Below are 23047 nucleotides of genomic sequence, written 5' to 3' on the forward strand. Positions count from 1 at the left end.
TTAAAGTGTCCAACACTCAGTATTTTTTTTTTTAATAGTACAGACAAAACTCCATTTAGTAATGTGGCACTCCATTTATTTTTCTTTGCAGGTTAAATTTGAGATTAATGTAACAGCTAATGAATGTCCAAAGAAAGGACAAAATGAAACAATTAAAATTAAACCACTGGGATTTACTGAAGAAGTGGAAATTAATCTCCAGTTCATCTGTGAATGTCAGTGTCAAAGTGAAGGAGAACCTAATAGTCCAGCCTGCCACGAAGGAAATGGAACATTTGAATGTGGTGCATGCAGGTAAGTAAATAGACATTTTATTTATTTTTGCAAAAGGGAAGTATGAGCAAGACCTTTGTTTCCTTAAATAGGGTTTATTTGGTTCTACTTTTTTTTTTTTTTTTTTTTTTTTTTTTTTTAGTGAAAGGACAAGAATTACTGTTGCAGACATATTTCTTTTAGGATATTTTGACATGCTGTCTTATCTCTGCAAAGAGTCCATATGCTGGAATTCATAGTATTGATCATTGGATTGGCACTGTTGTACAAGTCAGAATTTGAATTTGGCCTTGAGTCAGTCCTTTAAATGATGTAGGTCTTACTGCTTTTTCTGTTTCTTTATTTAATTTCAAGGTCCATGTAGTATGGCAAAATTATGGATTTATGGAACAAAATGAATTTAATTAATCCGTGATATTTTTGCAAGTATTCATACTGATCTGATTATATTCTTCTAATGTGAGGTCTGCTGATTTTGAGAAATTCAAAGGCTTCCTAGTTTTCTGGTAGGAGCTCCTACCCAGATTGGCACCACTTGTTTCATAGCAGGGAAGAGTAAAAAGTCATAAAAAACAACCTTTTATTTTGGATGACATCCCCAGTCTCTTCTCCCTACTTTATTTTGAACCTTTGGGGGTCTTATTACAATGTTTCTTCTAATTGCATATATCTATAAATCTTTCAGACTATATATAACATTTTGTATACATATGCCTTTGAAATGTCCATTATTGCCCTTCACAGGGATTAGATTAGATGTGTATTCCTTATTACACATTTGAAAATTAAGTAAAATGATACTGGATTTTCTGGAATTACACACAATGAATGACACACAATGAAAGCAGAGCAAAACCTTAGAGTTTCAGTGGAGATTGGTTGAAGATCATCCTAGTAAGTCAAGGTTTTAGCCTTTTTCTCCCCTCCAAGAAACCTACAGCAAAAATGAAAACTCCTTCTTCTTGGAAACACTTGAGATGAGAATGGTAAGAGCAGAATGAATTGAAGGAATTCTCTAGGAAATAAAGATCCAGGACTTTGGAAAACAATATTGGTTCCTGCTTAATGAACTGTAACTGAAATAAAATTTGTAAGTCCATTCCTCATGGTTTAATATGTGACTATTATTAAAAATAAAGGAAAAGATACTGAGTTCAATCTTAGACTACTTTGGCATGGAACTGACTAACATCTGCCTGGTGAATTTGTTGGTGGTAGTTAACAGTGTTTGAAAGACTGAGGTATGGCCTCCTAACTGCTTAGTATTCTGTAAGTTGAGGAATAAGCCACTTTGGGCCATAAATACTGGATACATTGCTCCATTTTGCCGTCAGTTTTTGATGTTCCCTTTAAATAAGGAAAGCAGATTTTTCCCATCTTTGTGTAGAAAGACTTATTAAACTTGGTATCGCTGTCACTGGTGTCCTTGTGGTTTCACACAGGGGAGAACAGACCCATAGGTAAGAACAGCCTTTTGCAACAGTAGCAGTTTCCTGATGGAAGTGATGTCTCTGATTGACGTCCTACGGCAGTTTGTCAATCACTGCTGGGAACAAGAACAACCTCCATTTGTTCATCGATATTTTAACCTTGATAATAAGAAGTGCTGCTCCCCAAAGATCTCTGCTCAGCAGCTCTGAAGATCGTCTACTCTCCTGCCTAATTGCTGTTCATGGGAAATCTTTTCATTGACAGATGACAGCAGCTACAGTGAACAGTCACTGTCACTTAAAAATAATAATTCTTCTGTCATGAGAAGAGGGATTAATAGTGGTTATGTGGCAATTTGGTTAGAGGTGGCAACACATAGTTTCTCATCTGGAACAAGTAATCAGCCTAGGAGCAACTTAGTCCAGTTTGCTCCACCAGTTTCGAGAATGGCTACATAGATGTCAGCTGGAATTCTCATTTGAAGTTTAACTCGGAATATCCCTTGAGAGAATAGTCACTTTTACGCCTGTTCTTTGTACTATTTTTGTAGTCTTTTTATTGTATGACTTTTAGTTAAGTTTATATTTTCAGTCATGTTTTTACCTTGCAGATGTAATGAAGGACGTATTGGAAGACTATGTGAATGTAGTACAGATGAAGTAAATAGTGAGGATATGGATGCTTACTGCAGGAGGGAGAACAGTACAGAAATATGCAGTAACAATGGAGAATGCATTTGTGGACAATGTGTATGCAAGAAAAGAGAAAACACCAATGAAGTGTATTCTGGCAAATATTGTGAATGTGATAACTTCAACTGTGATCGATCAAATGGTTTGATTTGTGGAGGTGAGAAACTACTTCAGAGTTTTCTGCAGGCGAAACTGGCGCAGTTTACAAGTCTGTCAACTGTACCCTGTAGAGTAGTGATACTTAGCTTTTATAGGTCATAGCTACTTGATAACAAAGATGAGAATATCCACAGATTTAGTGGTTGAAAAAGTCTATTAATAAAACAGCTCGCTCTGATCATGAACATATAGTGTGTTAATACACATTTCACCTTCCTTGAATCACAGCTCCAGGAAGGATGTAAAGTGAACTTGACTTCTGCTGTTTATTACAGAATTACCCTCAGGTATTATAGTAAAGAATGCTGAGACAACTGGCCTGAGATTAATGTTATACTGGCTCAGTGTAACCACTGCGTCAATAAAAAGAAATAATGACCTCAGCTTACTTGTAATAGCGAGTGCTTGACTCGGTGCTTGACAAGATACCAGTGAGATGCTATCTTGAGACTATTCTGAAAGGTAAGTGAAGATTAGAACGTGCAAGATCCAGAAAAACTCCTTAAGTGCTTGAAATGAGACTCTGATGGCAGTTAATTCCCGAAATCAAAAGCAATTTAGAAAATCCTCCAGCAGCCAGTGTCTCAATTATTTTGCCTGGTTTTGGTTTTGGTTTTTTTTTTTTGTCCTGTAATTTCCCTAGGCTGCTTTGCACATGGAAGTACCTGGTAGGACTGTAACTACTACCTCAGTTTTGACTGTGATACAAAAATAAAGCAGAGAAGCTACTAAGCTTTAACTGAATTATGAGAATACCTCATCTGTCTGATTTGCTCAAAATACACCTATTGCTGACCAGCTCCACAAAGGATAGTAGCAATGGTGCTGGTGTTCCAAAATATATGGTGACAGATTAAGTATTGACCTAAACACTTTATTCTCAATGGAGAAGGAGGGATGTAGCCAAGGATCTTTCCATTTCATCCAAATCACCCTTCTGGAGATACAGGTATCTTGTTTCCTGTGTAGGGAGTGTAAGGAGCATAAAGTTTGGTTGGGTGGATGAGGTCAGAAGTACAGAAGCTGAATGGTGGTGGTCTAGAGAGCCAAAGGTGTTTCATTTTTCTAGGTTGTGTGCATAAGTCTAAGTTAGTGCATTCCTAATCTTTTTGGGTGTTGCTTTATAAATTTACATAGTGATAGATAGGAAGACAGTAGTGATTAATGCATCTATATACATATAAAATTGTGAACTGAAGCAGTTCTGTAATGCTTTCCACCCAGGAGATATGGCCATCACATTATACTGTTCTTTATCAGCTTTCCCTAGTCTTGCTGTTTTGCTTATGAAAGGAAATCCAAATGTAGGAGAATGGGAAAAGGGGAGAAACTCTTGTAAGTAGTTTTTCAAGGAGGTAAAATTTATTTTGTAGCTCTTAATTCATTAGTGTCTTCATTATCTCTGCACCAGGGTTTTCTTTTCCCTGTATCTATCCTGAGATGGTGAACACTTATTTCTTACTGTCACAAATTTTATGGTTCATGTTAGACTTCATTTCACTGAAATATCTTTTCAATGCACAGGAAACGGTATCTGCAAATGCAGAGTGTGCGAGTGTTTCCCCAACTTCACTGGCAGCGCGTGCGATTGTTCTTTGGATATTTTTCCATGTATGGCATCTAATGGGCAGATTTGCAATGGAAGAGGAACCTGTGAATGTGGGACCTGTAACTGTACAGATCCCAAATTCCAAGGCCCCACATGTGAAATGTGTCAGACTTGCCTCGGTGTCTGTGCAGAGCACAAGTAAGTACCTAGGAAATCAAGTCCAAGCTTCTATGCATTTGAGTTTGTGATATTTACATGTGCAGAATTTTTTAAATGAGGCTTTTGATACTGTGCTTTATTCTACCCTGAAATGTAGGGACATTACACTGTATCATCCCTTTAGACAGTAAAAGTTGTTGGGTAAGAATCAATAATTACAAACAAAACATTATTAGTACAGTATTTTGATTGCTTCCAGGTAGGCTAATTATTTCTTAAATTCTTTCCCTGCCATTTTTTATTAGGCACAGAAATGTGTACATTATGTTAAATCAGTTTTAACCATTCAGATTGACTTGGGCAGGTTACAGTTTTCCCCTATTTTGTGTATGATTATCAACAGCCAACCTTCTGCAGAGCTGGAGGGAACATAGGTCTGTAATGTGACAGGCTGTAAAGTCCCATCATCTTGACCTTTTGAAATTAATGTAACAAAAGTATACGTATACTGTGCAATTTCCAGAATAGTTAAAAGATCAGCTAAGCTTTTTGCTTAAAATTTTTATTCTGAAATGCTATTGAAAAAGTCAAACTATCTGACAGTTGAAAAATAAACCTAGATTTGTGTGGGCCATTGAAATTTACATCCCTGCCTTTGGAAATCCAGGTTTTTGGAAACCAAGCATTTTCTGCACAGAAACTTTGAAATAAGTTTATGATTAGTGGCTGGGCTGATTCCTGGTTTTGTGCAGCTGACTTCAAGGTCTTCTCTCAGCGCAGTCTTTTTAGTATAAAAATCCTGCTCAGTCTGCCTTTTTCAGTGAGTTATTCAGAGTGATAGCCTACTGCAAAGCTTGTCACTCAGTTTGTTCTTTTTAACCTGTCTGTGTCTCAGATACTGTTTCACTGTAAATAATTCTGTTCCTACACTACCTTCTCTGAGAGGAAAAAGTTTTAGCCTTATTTCCTTTTAGAGATTTAGGTAATTTTTTTTTTCCCCTTGTCCTTGAAGCTTGTGGGTCATCCAGGGAAAGAGGAATTTATTAAGGGGGCTTTTGTTAATCACAAGGTACATAAATGTTCTGGCTGGTAAAAAGCTGTGTCTTGCTTTATTTTTTCCTGGCCTTTATGGCAAAAGGGTTGGTTTCGTTGGGGTGTTTTTCCACACTTTCTCCTTTACATTTCTTTAGATTAAATGCTAGAAATCTTTAGTGAACATATTAAAAAGCATTGCTTCTGATTTGTACGTCCACAGGGACTGCGTTCAATGTAGAGCTTTCGATAAGGGAGAAAAGAAGGAAACATGTTCTCAGGAATGTATGCATTTCAACATGACACGAGTAGAAAGTCGAGACAAGTTGCCACAGCCTGGACAACCCGATCCATTGTCTCATTGCAAAGAGAAGGATGTTGACGACTGCTGGTTCTACTTCACGTATTCTGTCAACTCAAATGGTGAAGCCAATGTCCACGTGGTAGAGACCCCAGGTATGAGCATGGTGTTGCCTACTCTCCCTTCATCTTTGTTGTTAATTCATGTAGTTGTTGTGTACTACAAAGTAGCTCTGGTTATTTGTGTGAGTTAGGTGCCTTTGGAAATAGGTACCTATTCCCTGAGTGAGAGTTGTGGATGTCTGGAACTTGAGTGGCTTTAGAAAAACATCATTCTCTCTAGGTCTAGTTTTTTCAAACCTTTAGGCTGACAGAAACAGGTTTTGTTTTTTAAAAACAAAAAGTCAATCAGTTATGTATATTTGTTAAAGCATTTCATGTTTCCACTTTACATACTTTGCAGGCTTGTTTTACCTGTCCTGTAGCAAGTCGTAGATATCTAAATTTTGATAATTTTTTTTTTTTTTTTGACTGGGCTGGTACTGCAGGTTAGAAACAATGGTGTCTGTCGGGGTTTTGTTGCTTTTTTCTTTTCCTTCTCTTAATAATATGGGACCAGTCTTACACAAAAAAAACACCGCCACAAAATTGTGTACTGTGCTACAAACTGCTTAAATTATTTCATGCTGGGAGCCTTTGCTTTTACTTAACTGAGGTGCCTTCAGGAATAGATCTGACAAGCCTTTTGCTTAGTTAATCCTTAATAGTCAACCGTTCTTAATTTTGTTCAATCTTCTGATAGGAAAAAGAGAGAACAATTCTATAGCTCGATCAGTAATTTACCGTTTATTTACCAAAAGTATTGTTAGTTTGAATCACTGGATGTTGCATCTAACAGTGCAAAAATTCTGGGTTTGTACATTAGCAGTGTGGTCTCCTGATTTGTATAAGCCTGATACAAAATACACACCTTGTGCGTTGAAAGGTTTAGTGCTGTATTCCACTCAAGGAATTTTCAGAATTGATCATTTGGGTGATCATCACGTAATACAGATTAGTGGTTAGTGGAAATAAATACCACTTCAATTCAGAATGTTTTTAATTCTCTAAAAATGTAGTCCGAAGTATAAAAGAGGACCTTGAGCCCTGTTGTCTTTTAGGACAAGTCAGCACATGCCCTACACTTCTGGGGTCTGACCTTTTCTTCATGGATAAACTTCTGTTGTCTTAGTTAAGAGCTGAATCAAACCTTCATGCACCAGGAGACACCTTAATTTTGTGCTATACGAGTGCTGAAGGAGCAAGCTCTGTTCAGTAGAGCTGTATTTGGTGGAGCAGACACTTGTTCCTTACCAGTTCCCAAGGAATTCCTGCCGTGTCCCTTCCTACTTCCCTCACTCCTGCAGAGACAGCTACCAAGATTAGGAGTCTACAGTTTGGGGGAAGCAGTGTTCCTATTGACAGCACAGAAGTTGCATTGATGTGCTTCTGACTCCTTCAGTCTGTGTATTGAGCTCTGCAAAAGTCCTTGTTCAGTTTGTGATTACTGAGACTTTTATATTAATAGAAGAGTTGGGTTTTATTTGGGAGGATTATTATTTCTATGTCAGTCACCTTAAATCATTTTGCATCTGTATTGCTCTTTTCAAACACATAATTCACTTATTTTGAAAGTACATGGTACTTATATCCAAAGAAGATGTGCCTTTTTTTATTTTTTTTTTTTTATTATTTCAGCAGAGGTCAATTCCCAAGATGAGGAAATATCCTAAAAAAAAAAAAAAAATCTCTCAGAAGCAAAGTTATTACTTATTTCTATATATTAGCTACTAACAATAGCAGCCATCTGAGGTAAAATGAGGAACACCCTTTTTCTGTAACACTGTTGACAGAGTGTGGGGACTGTTTTGCTAATCTGCATTTGTACTTGAGCTGGTTTATCCCTCCACACCACCTTTGACTTGGAGCTCTTGCGTGTTTAAAATACAATTGCTAATTATTTTACTCTAATACTCTAGATGAATAGCTTAAGGTATTAGCAGTGTGTAGACTGTATCATCAGAACATGAATTGTTCTATTGTGGAGAATAAACACAAATTAGAAGAATAAAAATAAGCTGGAACGTTACAGGATGTACACATACTAAAACTTCCATTATTTGAAAGGAAAATAGTATTGGCACATCTCTGATGTTCAAAATACTGTCTTCAATACAAAATAAAATTTTAAAAGCATCTGGATATGCATTACCTTTACCATTTTGTAAAATCATGCTTCCCTCTCTTTGTTGCCTAGAATGCCCCAGCGGCCCTGACATCATTCCCATTGTAGCTGGTGTGGTTGCTGGAATTGTTCTTATTGGACTTGCATTATTATTGATTTGGAAACTACTAATGATCATTCATGACAGAAGAGAATTTGCTAAATTTGAAAAGGAGAAGATGAATGCCAAGTGGGATACGGTAAGTCAAGAGGCTTTTATCTGTAGTTGCTACAGTAGTTGAGGAAGAATAGAAGGTTTTTGTTCACATGCCTTAAATGTTTTAGATTGTATTCCTGCCTTTTGGCCTATGGAGGAACAGAAATATCCTTATTGTAAGCTGACTTTAAAACACGTTATGTGTTACCACTAGTGCAAAAAAACACCCCCCCCCCAAAAAAAAACAAACCGCCAACAAAAAAACTCAACCCTTTTTGAGAACTACCTCTTGGGTTAGAAAAGCGAGTAGTAACTTCAGCTGAAATAAAATTTCAGAGAGAAAATGTGATGGAGACAGAATAGTTTGGCTTTGCAGTTCTACCACACTTTACAACATATTATTAAAATGTTTATTAGAAGATGAGAGTCACTTTTGTATAAAGTTAAGAAGAAAATTTTATGGTTATGAAAGAGATCTTGTAAATACTCATACAGGTTTAGTTGGGAGATTTCAATAAGTGGTCACAAAATCATGGCTGGTATTGGTTTGTTGAAATCTTCCCAACCCATTGTCAAAGGAAAAGTATGCAAGAAAACCAAGCCTATGGTCTATAGGCTTACATAGGCTATAGGGTCGCTGCCTCTGGGAAATTCTAGGAATCTGCTAACCAAAAACTCTTCGCTACGTTTCTGTAGAAGTCAACACCCACGTATGCTTGATGAGAGAATAATTTTTAAGAATCTCCTAGGAAGTCTTTTGGTTTTATTTAAGAAAATTAATTCTGTGCTGGAAAAAATATTACTAACGCTTTTCTTTACGTATAGCATGATTTTTTTGGTGATAGTTGAGAATGTTACTTTTCTTTTTTTCCTGTTGAATTATTCGACACTGACCATTTCTTTTACTTCAGCAAGAAAATCCAATATACAAGAGCCCTATTAACAATTTCAAGAATCCAAACTATGGACGTAAAGCTGGTCTCTAAGTCTCAGTTTGTATCTTCTTTCATTTTCTTGCCTTTTTTTCCCTTTGCATGTCACTTCAAACTCACTGTGTGTCACAGTCAGTTAATCACAGTTTGAGTCTTGCTCAGTTTATCTACTGCTGCTTTGATTCTGGGGTTTTAAAGAATGCAGCTTGAAAATTTTTAATGTGTTTTGACAGCAAGATTGCTTACTTACTAATACTACCAGTACTGGCTTAAACTATTTTACAAGGGGGTTTTTTTTGGAGGGGGGGGATAAATATGTGGATATATAATAGAACAGCTGTTAGAATTGAAGAAGCTCTTTGGATTGTGGAGACACACAGTGTTCAGGGGAGGGTTTGTCTTCTATTTCCTCAAATCAGCAGTCACTTTGCTTAAAGTTGATATGTTTGCAAAGCCAGTTTAGATATTCCTCAGATATCCCAGCCTATAAATACCACTGTCTTTATTAGAATAACTCTGTAAGGCTACTCTGATCCCAGTTTGGTTTGGTTTTGTTGGTTTTTTTTTTCACTGCTTTGGTTTATTAACCTAGTATAGAACTAGCCTGTATTTAAAGTGTGAAATGCGTATACTCTACTGACTTGATAATTAAAAATACATCTTATTTTTTCCATCCCCATGTCTATTGAAACTGGCAATATGACAGTCCTTGTAGCCCAGCCAGCTTGGAGGTGTCCACAGAAAAAAACATTAATAAGAGAGGAGGAAATGTTCTTGTCTCCTTCGGATGCATTTTCCCCCAGTTTCTTAGTCCCTCCTAAACTCTGCCTGAACACCTTATTTCTGTTTGGAAACGCTGACTTCAGAAACAGCAGTATCCAGAAGAGCAAGTCAGTAAACCGGAAGTGATGGATATCTTCTGTAGACTTTGAGGTTGCACTTTTTTGAATGCTTTAGGTGTTCTTCCCAGGGATCCCTAGCTGCTGGGGAAGGAGTGACAAAGAGGATGAGATGGGGAATGGGTATCAGAAGAGCGTTGAGAGATGAGAATTATAGAGATCAGATTAGAGGGAGGGGAATGAAGAAATTGGGAAGGCAGCACATCCCTTCAAAATATCCAAGGGCTTTTTTCAGGAGCCAGTGGAAGGGAAGGATCTGTGTATCTAATTTTATTCTGTCTGCTGTCTCCCTTTTTCAGTGTTGCACTCAAAAGATTTTTGTAAAGGAAAAATGAGTGGAGAAAGCAGGAATTAAGACTATTTAAGCTCTTACCTGCCCTCACTGTGACAACGATTTCAAATACTTTGTCTAGCATTCTGAGCCTGCTCTTGATGAAATATACTTTCCTTTTCTCTTTGCAATCATTTCACTTTGCAGTGTGTCCAAAACTGATTGTAAAAATGTTCATTTTGCTTGCCACACCGACCGCATTCACCTCCTTTCCATTTTTCTTCTCAGAGGTGATTATTCTGGGGAGGAAATGGAGTTCTTGTTCCTTTCTAACATTTCACGTAATCCATCTGGTTAAGTCTCTCTTACCTTCTCTTCTGCTATTCACTTAATTGTGTACTTTCTGTTGCATGCAGGACAAGCATCTAACAAACCATATGGTGTGTAACATCCATTCTGTGCTTTTGTTCTCTACCCCATGACTCTTTCAGGATCTCATGTCCTCAGTGCTGCCATTTCTCCTCAAAATGTGCTTCTTGCAGAAAGCTTTACTCTTGTGTAAATGGAGGGATTGACTTCTGGCCTTTTATTTCACTCACTGCGAAGATTAGAAGTATGAAAGAGTGTGGGTTTTTTAAATGTTATCCTTTGTGGTATTCATAGAAATATCAGAACTTTGGGGAGAGACGGAGGTGAGTTTAGCTTTATTGGCCATTGAAAAGGAGGAGATCAGTATTGGCAGAATAGGTGACCCACAGGAATTAAAAGAAGAAAATCCTCCTTTCCCCTATAACTACGACTTTCTGGGGTTTTTAGATTGTTGAAGTAACCTTTCATTTAGGTGAAGAAAGAGTTGTCTTTTATTGCTGAGGCAAGAAAGTAATCTGAAATCCCACTAGGAGAAAATTACACTGCAGTAGGTTCCCTCCAGGTGTATACATATACAATAAAATAAACTGCGTGCAGTTTGTGTGACCCTTTCCCCTCTTCCACAGCGGTCGTACATACACACCGCTTGATTACTGCAGTGAGTCAACTGCAGCACCACGAAGATTGTCATGGACCAGGTGCCCGAATACTCCACCAGTCCTGGTCCGTGATGTTGTGAATGACTTGTCCGTGCAGTTGATGCTCAAGCCAGCTAGATTGAACCGAGTTCAATTTGTCCTTGGCCTGCAGCATAGCTACTGTCTTAGTGTCCTTTCACCGCTGTTGGGCCTTACTGTCTTCACTGCCTGTCTGGTTTAGATTTACTTAATAGCAGGCTAGCTGCTTTCCTCTAGTCTTCCAGTCGTGGTAGATGACGCCCTCTGTCATCTGGATTGCCCTTAACCTTGGCCTTTGCTTCATCCTCTGATGCAATTGCCGTATTTACAGGTTGACAGATGACTCCATTTTATATTACTGTAAAGCAATGATGGATCTTAATGAGAGCTGAAAATAGTAAGAACCAGCTCTCGAACAATGTATGTGGATGAGTTTAAATATTCTAGAGTGCAGTATCTTGCAGTGGCTTAGGGCTTAAACCCACTATAAAGGTAGTGCGTTAAAGACTGAAACAGTAAGTCCATGGAGAAAAAAGGAGTAAGAAGGTTAATGAAACATCCTATATAATAGGAGGTTCATCTTTATGCAACACTAGACTGAACCATTATCCTCTGAACAGCCCAGTCTAGTTGAAAATGAATACTGTTGGAAGTACATAGCTCTTTATTCTTTGCTGAAGGTACTTTTTTTTTTAAATACCTCCATCTTTATTTTAATGTATTTCACTCGATCTTCTATATAGCTATTGTTTGTTAATTTTTATTTTGGTTTAAGCGTGCATGGTGTTTTCATTTATAGGGTCACGTGGCTAAAGTGTTTTCCCTAACTTTGCATGCTTAAACCAGTGTATTCTCTGCAGTGGCATAAAGAAAATGGGTTTATTTAAAAACAGTGGTATTTGTCCAAGACAGCAAGTTTGGAATACCACGTCGTAGTGGCCAGTTAAAAATCTGGAACGCTGCTAATCTCTGAAAGTCTGTACCATGTGCCAGCTGTGAGGGGCCCTAAGCACAGTGAGAGTCGTGTTGGACTAGTGGACATTTATTTACTACTTCCGTGTTAGTTTTAATGATAAGCTATCTGTAGAAGACCTCACCAAGCCAGGACTGAGAGACAGTGGTCGAGTATGGCTGGAAAGGCCAGGGCTGTCACTGCCTGTCTGACAGAAGATAGCGGGAAAGGACTTGCAAATCCGTCAGGCACCTATGTTGCAGTTATAGGCTGTGGAGCCTCAGGAGCCGTTCAGCTGTTCAAACGTAAGGTTCAGTTAAGCTGACTAACTCTGTGTGACTAAATCTCCGTTGTTTGTAATGGGAACTGAGACACTCAACTGACATGGGGAGGCAGCTAGTTAAGTGCCTTATTCAGTGACCTAAATCCCACTGTGTGCTTCTGAGAGTTCTTGGGGTCTTAAAATGCTAGTCCAAGGGAAGACAGTACAGCATTTCAATTTCTTTGTAAATAGGGCTTATGCTAAATAAAGGGCATGTAAATTTCAAATTCTGATTTCTCTTGAAAAAGCATTATAGTAAAAAATTTACAATCATTATGCAAATTGCATTTTAAACCTGATTCCAGATGCAAATTAATTGCATCAGCAGCACCCTGCAAATTTCCAAGTTTTAGTCCTAACCTTTAGACCAATTCCTACGCTGATAGAAGTTACCTGTCTTTTACAAATGAGAAAATGTAAACATATACCTCCCTGTATGTGCTGGGGGTAGTCTGTTTTTTAAAATGGTGAAGGTTACAAACACAGTGTAACAAGTATTATATAATGCCTTGCTGTTGAAAAGCTGTGCAGTATCTTCTAGTTTGCATATGATACAGCCTATTAAGCTTACAGACTTTCTCTGCATTATAAACTTTACTGATTTATATTTATATTTTTAAGAATTCTCCATTAAAACTTGTTTAGGAAACAAACAACATATGTTGCCAAGAACTTTGAGGCATAATGAGATACTTCGGTTACAGATTAAATCCCTCATCCCTGGATGTTTTTCCAGTTTCATTTGCATCTTACTATTGCAAAGCTTTTCATTAAAAAGGGGGGGTGTGTGTGTAATTTTGCATTGATTAATTTGGCTGAGAACTAGCCACCACACTGTATTTCCACTATTTTAAAAAAAATGGAAAAAAAAAAAAAAAATCTTTCTCTTAACTCCCCATTTCTTTCCAAACCAGTAGCTGATACACTTTTAATCAAGAGAGAGTTGGCCTGGGAACTGATAGAAAGGTATTTTGCTGTTACCATGTATTTGTGAAGCATAGCCAGCACTGGACACTTAGTTCCTCCTTCACCTCAAGCCAGATGACACTGACTCAGGTCTTGAGAAGAGTCAACAGAGAACCTTCACTTCCGTTGTCCAGCAATCCAGGTTCTGGCTGGACTTGAGAGACTAGGCTGGAGTCTCTCAGGTCTAGGTGGGACTGGATGTGCCTCATTGCTCTTCGCATGTAGAGAAGCCAGCTTTAAGGAGAAACACCCTTTTTCTGTGAAAGGAACCATGGCAGAAAGGTTCACCAGCTAAATGGTCTTCCTTAGCAGCAGCTGCTGCTGTTGGGGTAGACCAGTTACTTGCCCCATATGACATCTTACAAATAGAAGGCAACAAACTTCCCAGAAATTTTGATATGAAAATTTCACACCAAGTTGGTTTCTTGCTTGCGTTGTCACCTTTTGGCACCTCCTGCGGTATTCCCAGTTGCTTTTCCAGGTCTATGACCCTGAAAAAACAGACACAGCTGGTGCTTGTGTCTAGGGGAAGGATTTCCTTTAATTGACTGTAGGAAAAACTGTTTTAACCTGAAATATTTTAAACGCTGTGTAACTTAATAGAGTAGAATTGAATTAATATGATTATACAGGCCATCTCAGATTGGGGGGAACTTCAAAAGGAGGGAGATTCCCTTACTGCTGATGAAGGCCAGATATGGTTCTGTCCAGAACTGCACTCAGGCTGACATCTGCACAGTACTGAATTTCCTCAGGAATTATTTCTGTATGCACAGGAAAGCTTCATACTGGTAAACAACACTTATTTAGATTGAAGTTCAGGTTGTGATAAGAGCACAGTACTGCAGATCCAGGCTGTGTCAGTGGAGTCCCAGCAGTAGCCCTTTCTTCTACTAAGATTTATCTATTACTATTGAGTTCAAGCTGTTCATCTTAGGTGTGCAAGGATGCCATAAATGGAGTAAGATTTAGTGAGATAAAAGGAAACCTGGGAACAAAGGAAGCTTAAAATAAGCTTGATTTAGAGATTTTTCAAATTTCAGCAAGAGATACGTAAGCAGTTGTTCTGTAGGCATTTCTCATACCAGCAGAAATCATGTTTTTATTACAGCATTTGCACCAGTACAGAAGTTTCTTAGTTTTAACTGTGCATTTTGCGCATATGGGGGTTGGGGGGACCTGCAGGAATAAAATGAGAGTGACAAGTGCTAAATGTTCAATATATATATATTGAATGTGTATTATCAAAATAGTACAAACCTTTCCACTTCGTTTCTAGAATTAAATTTTAATACAAGATAAGCTATTTAAATGTTTATTATAGCAAAATGTGGTCTGTGGTCAGTCATGGTTTCAAGCAATGTTGTTTACAATTCTGTCTTTCTTTAATAAACATCATGGGCTGCAGACCCCCAAAGTTGATGGCTCAGCCCTGAGATGACCATATGAGGTTCAGCAGCTTTCAAGGAGATCTGTGGTGTAAACTGGACAGGACCGTGCCCTAACCCTTTGCTTTATTAGCTGAGCATGCCTGTGTTCAAGTTGCTAGAGGGAAAACTAGTTTGACTTAAGCTGTTTGTGTGTACGAACAAAACATGAATGGGTAATTTCTTAAGCTAATTTCTTAGGCTGATTTTTTACACTTCTCGTAAACACAGTACTTTTTTCATCTCTTTAAATGCTAATATAAATATTTTTCTTTTTCTAGGGTGAAAATCCTATTTACAAGAGTGCAGTGACAACTGTGGTCAATCCTAAATACGAGGGAAAATGAACACTGCTTGTATAACTTCACAACACTGTATGCAGCATAGCGATTTTTTGTAGTCACAGTAAGATAGATGTAGGGCAAACTGCAGTGATTTTACTAATTCATTACATATAGGTTTGTTTTCCTGTGCAGGTTTTGAAAAATGTACCATATGTAATTTTTTATTTTTATGTTTTTTGCAAATAAAAGTAATCGGTGCCAGGGGTCTGATAAAAAAACTTGAGACTGTGTAGCCTAGTCAGTGAAGGTCACATGGTGCCTTTTTGACCTTTTCCACTCCCGTGCTGTGAATCCAGGTCTTCTGCAGGGTGCGATACTGCTGTGGCAGGACTGGGAGGGAAATGGTTAAAGCAATCGGCATGAGGGCTCTGCCTAGCCATTTAGTATTAAACTTTTTAGCTTTACAGGGAAATCAGGGCTTGAGTTTGCAGATGTAATTAAACTCATGTAGCATGGAGCTGGTGGGTAATTGGTCTTCTACTTGCTAGACATACGATTAAGTATATGGTAAGTTGAGTATGTTGGAAGTGAGCAGTGTAAAAGACTGAAAAGTGTGTGCAAACGTACTTTTAATTTTTAAGTTGCTTATTGCCAGGTTATGGTTAAAATGAAAAGGTTTGAGAAGAATGTTAAGAAGGCAAAAATAGCTTTAAAACACGTGCCATTACTGAAAAAGTTGCTGACTGGTAACTTGCTTAGTTTTTCTTTGTAAATTCAAGCCCTGGGTGGCAGTATCGTGAAGTACCTTACCAAGACATCCTCAAAACTCTTAAGGGCCTTACATCATACTGTGTCTTTATTCTGTAATGTTTCTTTGGTTTAAAGCCTGGTGCTTTGTCACCCCTCTAATCTTTCTAACATATTTGGCTGTGATTCTTTTTGTAATATTTTTGTATCAACACAAGCTTTTTTTTTTTTCCTTTTTTTTTTTTGGGGCAGTCTTAGCTGTAAATTTGCCTTTACCCCGTAGCTAAGATTGCGTAGTTTGTCATGTGACATGAGTCACACATCATTCTTGACATGTGCCATGTATATTTGCCTTCGACCATTCAAACTGCATCATAGTCATATTCTTGTTTTAAGTGCCTTTTTATTTTAACAGATGTTCACTTTTTACAGTGCTATTACTGAAGTTATTTATTAAATAAAATTACCTTAAAATACTTAAATCTCGTCTCTTTATCTTGTAGAAGTTGATACTATTCAAAAACCCTGAGAACTGCGTCTGTTTGGGCAAGAGGTAATAGACCTTGTGATAATACCAAGTATGTCCTTTAGATCAAATCTGAGACAAGTTAAGCAGACGTGATCTTGGGTAACAAACGTTAGCTGCGGTATAAAATACACAAAGGCCAGGGTGCAGCGCAGTGCTTCACATTACATACGGTGGCCATTGACGTAAAGCCCCAGCCTTTCATTCGCGTGTGTGCTAAAGAAGTTCTGTAGTTTAATAACTGTTCCAGCAAATGGACTATTTGGTTAATAATTGTTTCACAACACAACAAATGAGAAAAATTACTGCATTTTGAAGGAAAAGAAAGTCTTCCAAATCTTTTTTTAAGGGTATAATGTTCTAGATAGATTATCAAGACCACTTTGTAATTAAATACATTCCTAAAGTATATTCATGGAATCTGTATGAGTCTTTTTCCTTTTTTTTAACTGTTGGTACTTCAGGTTATCCTGAGAAGCTATGGGATCTGTTCTAAAAGTCCCTTTTAACCTCCATCTGAGGGCAGAAGGAGCCTGGTTTCCATGAAGTGGGAGGGGGGCATCGACGGAGAGGTTGGGCTGTGTGTGTGTCTGTCTCCGTCTCTCTCTGAGGGAAGCAGCTGGAGACAAGAGGATCCAAGGGCCAGTTACGAGGTACGGACTTGGCTGTCTACGGCCGCTTACTGGAGGGATCCGGGGTTGGGGGGGTGTGGGCGTGCGCAAGGGGGGCAGTTTGCAGCAGCCGCTGGAGCAGGGCAGGCACAGGGGGCAGCAGCAGGGGAGAGCGGAGATCCAGGGGCAGCTGCTGGGTAGACCGAGTGTCAGCCCAGCCGCGGGAGGGACGGGCACTCTAGATATGTCTGTGTTTGCCACTGAGGGGCCTTCATTCTGATCAGCTGGAAAGGCGAAGGGGAGGAGGCCGCTGGTCCTGTTCGTATTCCCATGAGTGCTGTTGTCTGTCTGTGATGCTCTGTGCGTGTGTGTCTATGTACTGTACACGTTTTGCGTGTGTGCACGTGCTTGCTGGCAATACATGCTTAGGCTCAGTACGGGTTGGACCTGGGGAAATGGAGCTGCTGCGGCCTTGCTTCTCTTGGGCTACCGGATTTGGCAACAGGTACATTTTCTGCTGTTTGGTGCAAACAAGAGCAAACTCACAGATGGGACGAAGCTGTGCAATAATTTAGCCTGTTATCCTTCATAACAAAGTCCACAGTACTGCTCTGGATTAGTTCTTACATCATGAATGCTCTTTCTTGTATTGCCCTTCCAACTAAGGGAACCAAAACAGCCTGCGAATGCCATCCAACCTGACCACAAGGTTAGAAACCAGTGGGAGCTGCACCTGTATGTACAGCTCTTGTTACCTGTTCCTCTTGATACTGACTTTACAGAATTGTGACTTGACTGTGGCCGTGGTAGATGAGATTTTATTTTGGACATTTGAGTACTTGCCTTCCTCCCTACTGCTTTGGTCACTTCCCAACAATACTGAGGATTTTCAATAACTCCGTAAGAAAAGATGCAGAAATTTATTCTAAACACATTCTGTGTTACTTGTCAATGAAAACTGTCTTCATTGGAGAGAAGGCAGCTTAAACAGAAAGGATAATTTCTGGCCTTTATGGCTGTTGGGTTTTCAGTGTTCTGGAAAGATTAATCCCAAATTTCTGTTTCCGACTGTATCAAAGTCCCCTTCAGATCTCTCTCTTTACCTCTTGGTCTTTCCTAGACTGCACAGAATGCTGGAATCCTGAACTGAGCAGAATTCATGTGGCACAGAGAGTGGGATGCTGACCTTTAGTAACGCTGATTCCTAGACAGCATTACCAGTCCTCCTAAATAAAGCAAATTTTTAATTGTGTGCATGGACCTGCTTCTGTCCACTCATCTATGTTACATGTTCTGCAGTTTCCTTAACGAGTCTGGTTTCAAAATGCTTGTGTGGATTGGTAGATGACTTTTTCACAGAGATGCTCCTGAAGGCTTTGAATTCAAGTGGCCCATTAAGGAGAGCTTTTTTTGAATCCTTGTTTAAACTGGGTTTCTAGTAGTCACTTCCAGCCAGATGGAAGCTGCTTAATGATCTGCAAGTGAACAGTTGCTTAAATGAGAGAGAACAGCTGCCATCCTACAGTATCAGATTCAAGATACTATTAGTGTCACAGAAGGATGATTTGCTTTAAAGCAGGATTGGATGCTCTAGCTAAGAGAGATGCTGTAATTCAAATATGATAGAAATTAAGTGCTGGAAAACACAATTAGTTGTGAATCCTTCCTGGCTTGTAAGTACTGACCTCAGCTACTTACCCTGAATTCTGCAAGCTGGTAAAGCACTGAACTCTTGCTAAAATACCAGCAGATGCATAGAATCAAGAGACTGTGATCCCACACAGGCCAGATATACGATCCCAGCAGTGTATCAGTTTTAAAAGAATTGCCGTTAGTATAACCATAGCCTAGCTATCATTAATCCATCGATGTCCCCAGTTCCTGCCCAGTAACTAAAGAGCTAAGCTAGAATTGCTTCATGGCAGTTGCTAATAAAACAAAGTTTCCTATCCTGGATTGAAACTATAACAGCAAAAAATACAAGTCAGCTAAAGAAAGTAATTCTCTGTAATCACGTAGTTTATTAAGTAACATCCATGAAATAACTTTGCCACAGTACGTCGAGCCTCTTGCCTTAAACTACCTCTAGGTTGATTGAAGACTAGTCTAGAGCACAAACTGAAACAGCCTCTTAGCACAGTCTTGAGCACCTATATATGAGGAAGTCTGGACTGATAAATAGATACGTCCTTTGATGTTTTTCTTTACTGCACAATTGTACTGCGCTACAATATGAACATTTTTTCTTACCCATACCAAACACAAATTCAATCTCAGAGAAGCACAGAATGTGAATAGGGAAAAAAAACCAAACAACTTTTATGCAGAACTCTTTTATTTACTAAAGCTTTGGTATTAATCAAGTAGAAGTGGTAAAAGTGTGCTCTAGCTACAGAGTTCTATTTAGAGGCTGTTTTCCAAGCACGTTTGTTTTTCTTTCTGAAAAATCAGAATTGCTGCCAAAGCAGTTATGTAGCAGAAAGAAAATATTTATAAGCAACTGTGAATACAAGTACCAGAACACAGAGTGCTGCAAAGTAATTCAAGTGAATGTTCATTAATGATAAATACATTAAGCCCCATCTCATTAAAATGGATAAATTGCAGCTAGAAAAAAAAAACCACTGTAGGGCATAATTTATTTAAAATACATTATGAGAATATTTGGGTTAAATATTAATTTTAAATTTTGAAGGCAGGCATTTTTCAAAAAAATTATTAACAGTAAACTGAAGTGCTTCATACAGATCAATGTAAGATGTATCTTCTAAAATACAGAGAAATAAAAAAATAACAGCCTCAAATACTCTGTCAATGGAAAATGATCAGATATGTTGTATTGTTTATTCTTCATATGATGGTTGTATGAACTGTCTCACCTTGCTTTAACGCTGCATTACACAAAACATAAACCAAGTATTTTTATCCACAAGAGATTTCAAAGTACTATATCGTAGATTCTCTGCTATGTGAAATTTCAACGTCTTGGTTCCATGCCTGATTTTACATACACGATTAGGATTGCCAAAGCAGACACTAATACACACTTTCAATTTAATCTCACTTTTAAGTGATTTAAAGAGCAAGACTTCTGTTACCAATGTCTTGCACTGCAAACTATTGGATATTCTTTTACCTATGTGATACTTTTTCTTGCTATTTGAAAGTTCCAAGCTGCATCTTCTTATCAAGATGTTCATTACCAGCTAAAGATACCTCGCTGTGAAGAATGAGCCAACGCCGCAGATGAAAGCGTAGATTATCCTTCATAGATACTAGGTGGTGTGGATCAGCCTCCAATACATCTGTTGGTCACAGCCTGCTTGCTTCCTTTGCTCTCTGCTTCCTGGGGACGCGATGTACCAAAGGGGAGGATGGAGCTAGTACACGGCACTGCTGGCAGCAAGGTACAGTGGCCAGTGTTTGTAACGGGGTGACTGTCAAGAAGCAAAGTTTGAGAGCGAGGAATGAATGTGAGTGATCAGGAGAAAGCCCGAGGTATGGAAGCAGCGCACAGAGGAAGGGTAGGCAGGGGAAGGGGGAGCCAGAGCACGTGTGAAAGACAGGGGAAATCCACCTGTTTTCCTTAAGTCACCCACACTCCATCTACATGTTTGCTTTCATATCCTTTTACCAAGTTATTTACTTTGCAATTACCAATGAATCTGTGATTAAATGGCGTGCTATCACATTCTCAGCTTCTGCTGGAGTCCTCACCTTGCTCCTCCTACTGCAGTCCGGGATACCATTAGCCACCTTTGCCATGAGGGGGCATTGCTGGCTTGCCATCAGCTTGCTGTCCACCAGGACCACAAGGTGCTCCTCTGCAGAGCTGCTTTCCAGACGCTTGGCCCCCACTGTGTGTTGGTGCATGGGGTTATTCCTCCCCAGGCGCAGGTCTTGGTACTTCCCTTCATTGAACATCATGAGGTTCCTCTCTGCCCAATTCCCAGTCTGTCCAGGTCCCTCTGAATTGCAGCACAACCACACAGTGTACTAGACACTGCTCCCAGTTTCGTTATCATCTGCAAACTTGCTGAGGGTGCAGTCTGGACACATCATCCAGGTCATTATAGAAGATGTTAAACTTTATAGAGCCCACTATCAACCCTGGGATCTACCACGAGTGACTGACCTCCAAGTAGACTTTGTGCCGCTGATGATAACCCTTTCAGCCTGGCCATTCAGCCAGTTTTCAATACACCTCACTGTCTACTTCTCTAACCTGTACTTCATCACCTTGTCTACAATGATGATATGGGAAGCGGTGTCAAAAGCCTTACTAAAGTCGAGATAACATCCACTGCTCTCCCCTCAGAAAATGATATTCACACATTTAAACCAAGGGAGATGGTAAAAATCAATTGTATCTATACATATTCAGTGACAATCTCTGAACTACCTGTTGCCTACTCAGGAAATAAGGTACAGACCATCAGCTTAATGCTCAGCAACAGCCAATAAAACATACAGCATAACTAGGAATGACTAGAAAAAGAGTAAAAAACAAAACAGAAAACACTGTCAAATTAAAAAAAAAAAAAAAAAAACTGGTGTGACTAAATCTTGAATATCACTTTGGTCTCAGCCATCTCAGCAAAGATACCATAAAAGACACTGAGGAGGATGACAAAGATAACAAACATTGCATACCAGTTTCTATACAGGGAATGATTAAATACAACGGGATTTTCAGCCTGGAAAAGACAACTCGATGAGGACACCATATTGACCTGTTATGAGAGGCAATGGAGAAGGTGAATAGGGGAAGATCAAAGAGTTATCAAAGATGGTTCCAGGCTCAAAATAAACAGAAGATACTTCTTCCCATAACCCACAGTTAAGTTGTAAAATCCTTTGACATACTATGGATTTAAAATGAATAGATAAATTCACAAAAGAAGAATTAATCATGGGATATTAGCTACAGAACATAGCAAATATGGCTTAGTTTGAAATTGGAGAATATTTTGGGAAGAATCATGTAGTGTTCTCTACACATCTGCTTTTGAACACAGATGGAGGCAGGGCACTGGATCATATGAACCTTTAATCTGATCCAGGATGGTTAGAAACCTTTATGCTCTTTAGTGTTAACCATTCATGCCACAAAATTGGCTAGCTGCAAGAGCCTAGCTTGTTGCAGACCTTTCCAGTTCGATTCCAAGCTAGTAAGCAAAAGCTTTCTTCTGTTAACTCCTGCATTTTCTTCTCTATCACAAGAAAAATACTTTGTCACAATAATTAGAAGTAAATTACATTTACTATTTTAAAGTCTGATTCAAAAGAAATAATAGACTTATTTCAGTAAGGTTGTCTGGCCTGCTACTTTGTGTCACACTAATGGACACATCAAAACCTCATCCTACCCAGAACAGGAAGCAACAAATTCTCTTTATTTCAAGACCCTCCACTGACACAAAACTAGACCACTTTTCCCTAAATCTCTCAAACAGCAATAGGAAACCAGTGTATGTCAAGAGTTCTGGGAGCTGTTGCAGAAGAGATGCCTGGCAGAAAGAGCTGAAAGAGACACTTCACTTTAATACATCAGAAAAAAATCTGCTGGCACTTAGCAGTACGTGGCTAGGAAGACACCACCAGTCAGCTCCTTTATATTCTGTTCTTTCACATGGTGCATGAATTCTATTACCAGAACAGAAAATCCAGCCATTTGAATTGAATTTAGAGAGTCGGGGATTTTCAAAGCCACCTATAACTTGGAAGTATCCAAATCCATCTGCATTTCTGTAAGAACTGCTGTTTTAGTGAAATGAACCAAGCGCCAAACAATTTAATCCCCAAACTAAAATGTGATGATTTTGTGCTCCTGTTTGAAGCATTATCTGCAGGCAGCAAATATTAAAAATAAAATTTTGTGTCAATTATTGCCTTTCACTGGCACTTTAGTGGCATCTTCATCCATTCAGGATCCAGAGCACCAAGTCCTGCCCTGGGTGTGGGCAGGTATAATAGAGTTCAGTGGTTGGAGCACACCATTGAGTAACAGTTTTATTGGACCCCGTTCCTTGTTGAAACTGGATCACTG

The 23047-nt window shown here is 38.8% G+C and overlaps 1 protein-coding gene across 3 annotated transcripts in view; it reads left to right on the forward strand.

Annotated features, from left to right (window-relative positions):
- The window catches only part of ITGB1 (integrin subunit beta 1), a 387977-nt gene extending 371657 nt beyond the window's left edge, over positions 1-16320 (forward strand). For all 3 annotated transcript variants that reach the window (XM_075492501.1, XM_075492498.1, XM_075492499.1), the window contains 6 exons: positions 92-294; positions 2315-2553; positions 4080-4302; positions 5519-5751; positions 7892-8058; positions 15112-16320. In XM_075492501.1, coding sequence (XP_075348616.1) covers positions 92-294; positions 2315-2553; positions 4080-4302; positions 5519-5751; positions 7892-8058; positions 15112-15177 — 1131 coding nt within the window. In that variant the 3' untranslated portion in view covers positions 15178-16320. The remainder of the gene's footprint in view (positions 1-91; positions 295-2314; positions 2554-4079; positions 4303-5518; positions 5752-7891; positions 8059-15111) is intronic.
- Positions 16321-23047: the final 6727 nt, after the last annotated feature.

The sequence above is a fragment of the Mycteria americana genome, chromosome 2 (genome assembly GCF_035582795.1).
Source record: "Mycteria americana isolate JAX WOST 10 ecotype Jacksonville Zoo and Gardens chromosome 2, USCA_MyAme_1.0, whole genome shotgun sequence".
NCBI classification, from domain to species: Eukaryota; Metazoa; Chordata; class Aves; order Ciconiiformes; family Ciconiidae; genus Mycteria; species Mycteria americana.